Source organism: Chiloscyllium punctatum, chromosome 32 (genome assembly GCF_047496795.1).
Source record: "Chiloscyllium punctatum isolate Juve2018m chromosome 32, sChiPun1.3, whole genome shotgun sequence".
NCBI classification, from domain to species: domain Eukaryota; kingdom Metazoa; phylum Chordata; class Chondrichthyes; order Orectolobiformes; family Hemiscylliidae; genus Chiloscyllium; species Chiloscyllium punctatum.
This window is the reverse complement of record NC_092770.1, coordinates 33,835,248-33,846,813: the sequence shown is the minus strand read 5'-3', so window position 1 is coordinate 33,846,813 and position 11,566 is coordinate 33,835,248. Positions and strand designations below refer to the sequence as shown.

The 11,566-nt window shown below is 47.1% G+C and overlaps 1 protein-coding gene across 11 annotated transcripts in view; it reads left to right on the top strand.

Annotated features, from left to right (window-relative positions):
* The window catches only part of nav3 (neuron navigator 3), a 927,909-nt gene that overhangs the window by 579,808 nt on the left and 336,535 nt on the right, over positions 1-11,566 (top strand). For 6 of the 11 annotated variants that reach the window (XM_072552050.1, XM_072552058.1, XM_072552049.1 and 3 more), the window contains 2 exons: positions 1,543-1,660; positions 2,328-2,380. The exons of 1 other annotated variant lie outside the window; for it this stretch is intronic. In XM_072552050.1, coding sequence (XP_072408151.1) covers positions 1,543-1,660; positions 2,328-2,380 — 171 coding nt within the window. Of the gene's footprint in view, positions 1-1,542; positions 1,661-1,723; positions 1,849-2,327; positions 2,381-11,566 lie in introns of those variants that run through there. 4 more of the 11 variants (XM_072552054.1, XM_072552053.1, XM_072552056.1 and 1 more) reach the window with 3 other exon arrangements.

Sequence of the window (11,566 nt, the reverse complement as noted above, 5' to 3'; positions counted from 1 at the left end):
GTAAATGTGTGTGGGTGTGTGTGTCTGTGTGAATGTGTGTGTGTGAGTGTGTGTGTATGCGAGAGTGTGTGTGTGTGTGTGTGTGTGAGTGTGTGTGGGTATGAATGCCATGCTGAGCTTGGAGCAGCATCAATACTTTGCTGATGGAATTCCCAAGTTAATCCCGTTGGGAATATCGGGCAGTTAGAGACGTGGAGAGAGCTTTGACTTCTGGTCTTAAACATTCCCAACACCTTCCATTTGGTTCTGAACAGTATTTCTGTTCCAACAAGTTTTCTTTTTAATATGTAGTCTGCCCCTTTAATTTTTCACAGCACAGAAACAGGCCATTTAACCCCTCTGTTCCACTCAAACCCCCTCCTATTTCCTCTTCATCTCACCCTATCACCATCTCCTCCAATTCCTTTCTCCCAAGTATTCCCTTTCAATGTACCAACCCCTTACCCCTCACCTATTCCCTGTGGGAATTAGACCCACACTCTCCCCACTCCCTGTGGTAGTTACAGCCACACTCTCCCCACTCCCTGTGGGAGTTAGACCCACACTCTCCCCACTCCCCGTGGGAGATAGACCCACACTCTCCCCACTCCCTGTGGGAGTTAGACCCACACTCTCCCCACTCCCCGTGGGAGATAGACCCACACTCTCCCCGCTCCCTGTGGGAGTTAGACCCACACTCTCCCCACTCCCTGTGGGAGTTAGACCCACACTCTCCCCACTCCCTGTGGGAGTTAGACCCACACTCTCCTCGCTCCCTGTGGGAATTAGACCCACACTCTCCCCACTCCCTGTGGGAATTAGACCCACACTCTCCCCGCTCCCTGTGGGAGTTAGACCCACACTCTCCCCTCTCCCTGTGGGAGTTAGACCCACACTCTCCCCGCTCCCTGTGGGAGTTACAGCCACACTCTCCCCACTCCCTGTGGGAATTAGACCCACACTCTCCCCACTCCCTGTGGGAATTAGACCCACACTCTCCCCACTCCCTGTGGGAATTAGACCCACACTCTCCCCACTCCCTGTGGGAGTTACAGCCACACTCTCCCCACTCCCTGTGGGAATTAGACCCACACTCTCCCCACTCCCCGTGGGAGATAGACCCACACTCTCCCCGCTCCCTGTGGTAGTTACAGCCTCACTCTCCCCTCTCCCCGTGGGAGTTAGACCCACACTCTCCCCGCTCCCTGTGGGAGTTAGACCCACACTCTCCCCCCTCCCTGTGGGAGTTAGACCCACACTCTCCCTGCTCCCTGTGGGAGTTAGACCCACAATCTCCCCACCCCCTGGACACAGAAATTCCCCTGAATGAAAATAACATTTTTTTAATGTGTGTGGTCAGTGTGACACCACACCTTGTGTTCATTGAAAGTGACTCAGAATGAAATTGGAGTGCAGTAAAATCTCTTCAAAGCGGTTTCCTTTTATAAAACCCTCGCTGCGGAAGGCAGAATGATTCAAAATAGTTTGTATGTCTCAGTGAACATTTGAGCTGCAAGACTTTTTACTCTCTCTCTCTCTCTCTCTCTCTCTCTCGCTGCACAGATTTATACTGATTGGGCCAATCATTACTTGGCCAGGTCTGGTCATAAACGACTGATCAAGGATTTACAACAAGATGTCGCTGACGGGGTTTTACTGGCAGAAATCATCCAAATTATCGGTGAGGACAAACCCGGGGAGGGGGTGGTGGGGGAGGTCAGAACGTACTGAGTATTTTCATAGATTCTCTGTCTGCAGCATGTTCGACACTGAATAACGTTCCCTGACACAGGGGCATCACATTTCCTCGGATTACAGACTTTTGCTAGAAGTGTACGGATATGAAAGTATTTTGAGAGTAAGGAAGAAGTGAGTATCTGGTTTGATTGTGTTTGAAGAGAAACTTGAACATAGTGAACGTCTGCAGGATTTACTCCTTCCCCCTGTCAAAGTCTGTGCCCCCACCTGTGGGCTTGGACTGTGCAAGTGTCTCTCTGACTCTGCAAAGCAGCTTGAAACGTTATCCCACGTCCTGACATTGCATTTGCTGAGTGGTTGGTGATTTAGGATCTCTCTTCTGTTGGCATACAGCCACCTCCCCTCCCCTCACCCCTCCAATTTCGATCGGGGTAGTGTGTTATGTTCCAGGGGAGTGACCCCTGCCCCAGCACAGTGGGGTCTGCCTGGTTTCTGGGGTGACTCTGGGTGTGTGGGTTTTGCATGGTCCTGAGGGGCTGGTTATGGGGGGTTGTGGAGGAGGTGGGTGGGGGTGGGGGGTGGGTGGGTGCAGTTGGAGTTTCTCTCTGATAATCCAGTCTGAGCTGACTGTCTGTTTGTATTTCTGACAGCTAATGAGAAGATTGAAGCTATCAACATTTGCCCCAAAAGCCAGGCCCAGATGGTAAAATGTTTCAAAACTTTACTTGGTCTGAAAATAGCAGAAAAGGCGAAGCCAGCTCACACAGCAATGGTGTGAGGGTTATAAATATATCACTCAGACTTCACAGTCAGGATGAGATAGATGGTTTATTGATTGTGTTGCACTTGTTACAAACTTTGCAGTCGGTCATTAATTTGAACTTTGGGCTAATTGGTCTCATCTGTCTCTGTCAAACATTTATATATGTGACAAACCCAAGCATGTCATATAGTGAGCGTGTTGTACACTGGGTGTGTCGTAAACTGAGCATGTCAAATGCTGAGCGAGCTGTACACTGGGTGTGCACACGCCAAGTGTGTTAAACACTGTGACCGATTGGTGAACTCAGCTAATCGAGTTCTGAGGGGTGAAACAATGGACAGTCCAGACACTGCGCATGTGGAGAGGGATCTGATGTTTCCATCTTACGGTCCAGTCTCTATGGGATTGATACCAGTCGGATGTTTGCACTGTTGTCTATTCTGTGCGACCTTTTCTATATAAACGCTTTGCTCTGTCGTGTTGCCTCTTACAGAAGTTGGAATAAATAACGACCGAACTACAGATCCCTACAGGATCTCTGCTGAGACACTCTGATATAAGGGGTAGTTAAATTCACTCTTTTCCCTTTCACTGCTTGTTGCTGAGTGCCTTTGGTTTTTGCTCCCGGCTGAGAGATGCTGTGGGTAGTTCTGGCATCGTCTTTGCCGTAATAAAGTTTCACTGGCTTTACTGAGCTACAGAGAGAGTGCTGCGCTGCTTGAGGTGCCAACCTTCTATTAAATCTAGCCTGCTTCCTCAAGTAAGACACCAAAGATCTGACAGCTTCCATTTCAAAGGAAGCCAGGAAAGTGACCTCCAGAATCCTGGGGCCTCAGTCACCATCACAAGAAACCGATTATCTGAGAGTTATTGTACTGTTGTTTGTTGGCTCTTCCTGTGCACAAGGTAAAAACAATGACTGCAGATGCTGAAAAATACTGGATTAGTGGTGCTGGAAGAGCACAGCAGTTCAGGCAGCATCCAACGAGCAGCGAAATTGTCGATTTCGCTGCTCGTTGGATGCTGCCTGAACTGCTGTGCTCTTCCTGTGCACAACCTGGTTGATGTAATTTCTAGGTTAAAACAGCAACTAGACTTTAATCACATACTTGGCTGTAAAGTAATTTGAGACTTCCAATAGCCTTGAAAGGCAGTATATAAATGTGAATTTGTTTTTTTTTATTGCTTTATGGGACGTAGGAGGCTGGGCCAGCATTTCTTGCCATCTTAGAGTCAACCCCATTGCTGTGGGTCTGGAGTCACATGGAGGCCAGACCGGGTGACAATGGCAGTTTCCTTCCCTAAAGGACATTAGTGGAATAGATGGGGTTTTCCAACAATCAATTCATGGTCATCATTAGACTCTGAATTCCAGATTTTGCTTGAATTCAAATTCCACAATCTGCCATGGCTAGGATTTGAACCTAGGTTTCCCCCAACATTACTTGGGTCTCTAGATTAACAGTCCAACAATAATGTCACCAGGCTATTGCCTTCCTTCTCTAATTGTCTTTGAACTGGGTGACTTGCTTGGGTCATTTTAGATGACACGTTAAAACCCATTGCAGTGGGTCTGGAGTCACAAGTAGACCATATCAGGCCATGACAGCAGATTTCCTTCCCGAAAGAGCGTTAGTGAACCAGATGGGTTTTTACAACAGTCAGCAATGGCCATTCTCCTAGCTCTTTATTCCAGACTTTTAAAAAAAAGAATTAAAATTCCATCAGGAGTGGGAGTCAACCCCATGTGCCCACAGGAACCTTCTTTGCAGGATGTCCGAGCCCAGGGTCAATACCATCTCACCCCTTGTCTCCCTACACTGGATTAGGAAAACATTATAAACTCTGGTCATATTTCTAGCACATAGGCACCAGTTGGCATTTTATAAAGATTTTCACATCAAAAGATATTTAATATGCTAAAACGTTGCCTGGTGTACGCCAGTGAAAGTATTAAATGGTTTGGCGTTGGCTTTTAAAGTCATTTGCAGTGATTTTAAATCAGATTACTGTAGGGGGAGGACTGGGAACGTCGATTACAAAATGATTATTTTTGATAATAAACCTGAATGTATCTGAATGAAAGCTGCAGGTTTCTGCTGTTAAACATGTGAAACAATCCACTCTAATGGAGAAACAGAAACAATTGCATTCTGCTGAAGTTTACTGATGATACTGTCATCGGATAATTCTGATCCGTGAGGCTACAAATGAATTTCAACTGAACCTTGAAGCTGAATTGAACCAACACATTTTCAGGGGCATTTTTCGATGTAGGTTTCACATCAGTGTCTGTGGTATTTTCCCAGATGACCACAGAAACGTTGAAAATAACAGTAGAATGAGGCCATTGTAGCCCTTTGAGCCTGCACTGCCCTTCAATCACGGCTGATTTTTTTTTTTCTCAACCCCAATCTCCTGCTTTCTCCCTTTAACCTTTCACCCCCTTTACTAATCAAGAACCTATCTATCTCTGTTTCAATGCATTCAATGACATGGCCTCCACAGATCTCTGCGGCAATGAGTCCCACAGATTCCCCACCCTCGGGCTGAAGAGATTCCTCCTCATCTCAGTTCGAAAAGGTCATCCCTTCACCCTGGGGCTATGCCCTTGGGTCCTAGTCCCTTTTACTAGTGGAAGCATCTTCTCCATCTCCACTCTAACCAGGCCTCTCAGTATTCTGTCAAAGATCATGGCTGATCATCCAACTCAGCCCCCGTTCCTGCTTTCTCTCCCATACCCTTTGATCCCTTTAGCCCAAAGAACTTTATCTAACTCCTTCTCGAAAACATTCAATGTTTGGCCTCAGCCACTTCCTGTGGCAGTGAAGCCCACATGCTCCCCACTCTCTGGGTGAAGACATTTCTCCTCATCTCAATCCTCAATGGCCTTATCCATATCCTTCGACTGTGACCGTAGTTCTGGACTCCTGTGTGATCAGGAACATCCTTCCTGCGTCTACCCTGTTGAGTCCTGTTAGACTGCACACAGTACCTTGTGGTATTTGTGACCTCTCTTGTGGTTTGTGGTCCTGGGTGAAGGATGCTTGAGGTAGTTCATTGCCACTAATCCTCGTTTGTCTTTGCGCTGTCATGGATGTAGCTACTAATTAGTGAGAGAGGGTATACCTTCGGAGGGATCTACAGAAGGTCCAAGCAACAAGACAATGGGAATACTCAATGAACACTAGGACACTAGGAAGCTCAGAGGAACAGAGAGATCTTGGGGAGCTTGTCCACAGATCCCTTGAGTTGGCCAAACTGGTAAATAGGGTACTTAAGAAGTAATATGGAACATTTAACTTGATCTGTTACGACATAGATTGCGAGCAGGGAGGTTATGTTGGGACTGTACAGGTCTTTGGTGAGGCCACAGTGGGAGTACTGTGTGCAGTTCTGGTTCCCACATTATAGGAAGGATGGTATTGCACTGAAGGGAGGGAGTGTGGAGGAGATTCACCAGGATGTTGTCTGGGAGGGAGCGTTTCAGTGATGAGGAGAGGCTGAATAAGCTCAGGTTGTTTTCTTTAAGAACAAAGAACAAAGAAAATTTACAGCCCAGGAACAGGCCCTTCGGCCCTCCAAGCCTGAGCTGATCCAAAACCACTGTCTAAACCTGTTGGTCAATTCCTAAGGATCTGTATCCCTCTGCTCCCCACCTACTCATGCATCTCTCCAGACACATCTTAAATGAATCTACCGTACCTGTCTCTACCACCTCTGCTGTTCCAAACGCGTTCCAAACGCCCACCACCCTCTGTGTGAAGTAGTTGCCGTGTGTGTCCCCCTTAAACTTTCCACTTCTCACCTTGAAAGTGTGACCTCTCGTTATTGAATCCCTCACCCTGGGAAAAAGCTTGTCTCTATCCCCCCCTGTCTATACCCGTCATGATTTTGTAAACCTCAATCAGGTCCCCCCTCAATCTCCTTTTTTCTGATGAAAATGAACCTAACCTACTCAACCTCTCTTCATAGCTAGCACCTTCCATACCAGGCAACATCCTCGTAAACCTTCTCTGCACCCTCTCCAAAGTGTCCACATCCTTTTGGTAATGTGGAGACCAGAACTGTACACAGTATTCTAAATGTGGCCGAACAAATGTCTTGTACAATTTTAACATGACTTGCCAGCTCTTATACTCAATACCCCGTCCAATGAAGGCAAGCATACTATATGCCTTCTTGACCACTCTATCCACCTGTGCAGCCACCTTCAGGGTACAATGGACCTGCACTCCCAGATCTCTCTGCCCATCAACTTTTCCCAAGGCTCTTCCATTTACTGTATAATTAGCTCTAGAATTAGTCTTGCCTAAATGCATCACTTCACATTTGTCTGGATTGAAAACTATCTGCCATTTTTCCGCCCAACTCTCCAGTCTATCTATATCCTCCTGTATTCTCTGACAGTCCCTTATGCTTTCTGCTACTCCACCAATCTTCGTGCCATTTGCAAACTTGCTGATCATACCAGCAGTGCCCTCTTTCAGATCATTTATGTATATCACAAACAACAGTGGTCCCAACACTGACCCCTGCGGAACACCACTGGTCACCTTCCTCCATTTCAAGAAACTCCCTTCAACTACTACTCTCTGTCTCCTGTTGCTCAACCAGTTCTTTATCGACCTAGCTAGAACACCCTGCACACCATGTGACTTCGCTTTCTCCATTAGTCTACCGTGGGGAACCTTATCAAATGCCTTAGAGCAGGGAAGGCTGACATTGTGATGTATAAGGTAATGAGGGGCATGGACAGGGTGGAGAAGAGGCAGCTCTTCCCCTTTAGTTGGAAGATCAAATACAAAGGAGCAGAGGGCTCTTCTGGTGTGCTCTGGGGGAGGTGACGGCCAAGTGGTTTTGTCACTAAACTATTAATCCAGAGACCCAGATAAAGTTCTGGGCACCAGCATTCAAATCCCACCATGGCATATGAAGGAATTTGAATTCAATAAAAATCTGGAATTAAGAGTCTAACGATGACCATGAATCCATTGTCAATTGTCAGAAAATCCCATCTGGGTCACTAATGTCCTTCAGGGAAGGAAACTGCCATCCTTACCTGGTCTGGTCTCCATGTGACTCCAGACCCACAGCAATGGGGTTGACTCTTAACTGCCCTCAGGGTAATTAGGGATGGATAATAAATGCTGGCCTAGTCAGTGGTGCCCTCATCCCATGAATAAATTTTAAAAATAGTCATAGTGTCCCTGACTTTGAGCTCGGAGTCCCACCTGGTCCAGAGGTGGGTCATAACATCCCTGACCAGGTTAATTAAGAATATTGAATGAAGGGCCATGAGCCTATCCAAGAGTCACTTAAATATCCCTAATGTCTCTGACTCTACTCCCACCGCTGGCAGTGCATTCCACACACCGGTCACTCTCTGTGTAAAGAACTGACCTCTGACATCTCCCCCATACCTTCCACCTCAAAATTATGCCTCCTCGTGATAACCATTTCCGCCCTGGGTAAAAAGTCCTGTCTATCCATTCTATCTCGGCCTCTCATTACCTTGTACACCTCTATTAATCAACTCTCATCCTTCTCCACTCCAATAAGAAAAGCCCTAGCTTCCTCAACCTTTCTCCATAAGACACACCCTCCAGTCCAGGCAGCATCCTGGGAAATCTCCTCTGCACCCTCTCTAAACCTTCCATATCCTTCCAATAATGAGGCAACCAGAACTGAACACAATATTCCAAGTGTTGTCTAACCAGGGCTCTATAGAGCTGCAGCATAACCTCACGGCTCTTAATCTCAATCCCCCTGCTAATGAAAGCCAATGCACTATATGCCTTTGTAAAAACCCTATCAACTTGGGTGGCAACTTGGAGGGATCTGTGTACATGGACCCCAAGATCCCTCTGTTCCTCCACACTGCCAAGAATCCTGCCTTTAACCATTTATTCTGCATTCAAATTCGACCTTCCAAAATGACTCACTTCACACTTTTCCAGGTTGAACTCCATCTGCCACTTCGCAGCCCAATTCTACATCCTGTCAACATCCTGTTGCAACCTACAACAGCCCTCCACACTATCCACCACTCCACCAGCCTTCGTATCATCAGCAAATTTACTAACCCACCCTCCCATTTCTTCCTCCAAATCATTTATAAAAATCACAAAGACCAGGGGTCCCAGAACCGATCCCTGTGGAACACCACTGGTCACTGAGCTCCAAACTGAGGACTTTCCATTTATCACCACCCTCTGTCTTCTATGGGCCAGCCAATTCTGTATCCAGACAGACAGATTTCCCTGTATCCCATGTCTCCTTACTTTCTCAATGAGCCTACCGTGGGGAACCTTATCAAACACCTTCCTAAAATCCATGTACACCACATCCACTGCTCTACATTCATCAATGTGTTTTATCACATCCTCAAAGAATTAGATAAGGTTGGTGAGGCATGACCTACCCCTCACAAAGCCATTCTGACTATCTCTAATCAAGCTATGCTTTTCCAAGTAATCATAAATCCTGTCTCTCAGGATCCTCTGCAATACTTTACCAATCACTGACATAAGACTGACTGGTCTGTAGTTCTCAGGATTATCCCTATTGCCTTTCTTGAACAAGGGAATAACATTTGCCACCCTCCAATCATCTGGTACTACTCCAGTGGACAGTGAGGATGTAAAGATCATTGTCAAAGGCGCAGCAATCTCTTCCCTCGCTTCCTGTACTAACCGAGGGTATATCCCGTCTGGTCCAGGGGACTTATCTATCCTTCTGTTTTTCAAAATTTCCAGCACATTCTCCTTCTTAACATCAACCTGTTCGAGCATATCAGCCAGTTTAATGCTGTCCTCACAAACGACAAGGTCCCTCTCAGACATGAATACTAAAGCAAAGTATTCATTAAGGATCTCCCCTATCCCCTCTGACTCTAGGCACAAGTTCCCTCCGCTATCCCTGATCGGCCCTACCTTGACTCTGGCCATCCTCCTGTTCCTCACATAAGTGTAGAATGCCTTCGGGTTTTCCTTAATCCTATCCACTAAAGCTTTCTCATGCCCCCTTCTAGCTCTCCTAAGTCCATTCTTCAGTTCCTTCCTGGCTACCTTGTAACCCTCTAGAGCCCTGTCTGATCCTTGCCTCCTCAACCTTATGTAAGCTTCCTTCTTCCTCTTGACTAGAAACTCTATATCCCTTGTCACCCAAGGTTCCTTCACCCTACTATCCCTTCCATGTCTCAGTGGGACAAACCGATCCTGCACTATCAGCAAATGCTCCCTAAACAACCTCCATATTTCTGTTGCGCATTTCCCTGAGAACATCTGTTCCCAATTTAATGCCCCAGTTCCTGCCTAATAGCATTATAATTCCCCCTCCCCCAATGAAATACTTTCCCATACTGTCTGCTCCTATCCCTATCCATGAGTATAGTAAAGGTCAGGGAGTTGTGATCACTGACACCGAAATGCTGTCTTTCTTCAGACCCTTAGAGAACTGGTGCAGATGGAAGTACTCCCATTGAAAACTGGCGCCCACCCACACAGCGTGACATCGGCAGAATGGATGGAGCCAATTTAACAGGAATATTAACCTCTTCAGGATCATTTTTTAAAAAATTTCAAAAATATACTTTATTCACAGCCACTAAAGCAGTTTGGTTCTGTATAACAGCGTATGGAGAAACAACAGACTTCAGAAATAAGAACAGAAATTGCTAGAAAAGCTCAGATGTCTGGCAGCAGAGTTAACATTTTGGGTGGAGTGACCCTTCCGCAGAACCCCTCTGCGGATGCTGCCAGACCTGCTTTCACAGCAATTCCTGTTTTTTGTTTCTGATTTACCACGTCCGCAGTTGTTTCAGTTTTTAAACAAACATTGGAGTTTGACTTGATCCAACAACAAACCCGAGCCGTTTCTTACCTGTACATGACTATATTCACATACACTGGAGGGCACTGGGAGGGTCTGATAACAGAACTCAGCAGGAAGGCCTTAGATGGTGGTCTTTCCCCACTGTGCCTTGGCGCAGCTGCCCCAAGCTTCAGTGTGTCCCTCAGGCACGCCGTCCTGGAGCTTGGAATGTGTCAGTCAGGAACACACAGTCAGGGTCAGCTCCTTGTTCTGGAAGACCAACACGTCTCAGACAGACCAAAGAGTCTCTTTCACTGAGTTGATGGTCCCCCAGGTGCAGTTGATGTTTGTCCCAGGGAACAGACCGTAGAGCACGGAATCCCACGTCACGGAGCTGCTCGGGACAAACCTCAGCATAAACCATTACATCTTCCTCCAGACTTTCTTTGCAAAGGCACATTCCAGAAGGAGATGTGGAACAGTCTCTACCCTCCCACAGCCACTTCGAGGGCAGCGAGCAGTGGTACAGACCGACTAGGCCTTCATAAAGGATCTCACCTTCTCAGCACCAGCCGAGTGATGTCCTGGGACTTGTTAGAAAGTTCTGGCAATGAGCTGTTCTGCCAAATGACTCTGCCCAGGGAACATTGGGACAGGATCCACCCTGTCCTTTTCCTGCAGAGTCTCGAGGAAGCTATGTGCTGACCACTCCCTGATGGATTGTGGTCAAAGGTTTTTTTCTTCACAAATTTCTCCACAAGGGACAGGTGATTCTGAACGGTCCAACTATTTGTAAAGTCCCACGGCAGCGAGGCTAGGCCCATCCTTCGCAACACTGGGGACAGGTAGAACCTCAGTATGTAGTGACACTTGGTGTTTGCATACCGGGGATCCACACACAGCTTGATGCAGCCACACACAAAGGTGGCCATCAGGGTGAAGGCAGTGTTGGGCACATTCTCTCCTCCTTATGCAGAGATTTGTACATGGAGTCCCTGCAGACACGGTCTATCTGAGGCCTCCAGATGAAGTGGAAGATGGCTTGGGTGACAGAAACAGCGCAGTTTGGGGGTTGGGCCACATCTGTACCATGCCCAACAACCGACAGAGTACTTCACACCTGACAACCAGTGATGTTCCCAGCAGACCAGTTTCTGCCTCACTTTGACGATGCGCTCCTCCCAAGATTAGACAGACATGATATGACTGCTCCGAGCCACATTTCCAGCACCTTCAGGTAATCTGTCCTGACAGTGAAGGGGATAAAGGATCGGTCCACTCAGTTCCTGAAGAAAATGGCGTCCCTCTTGC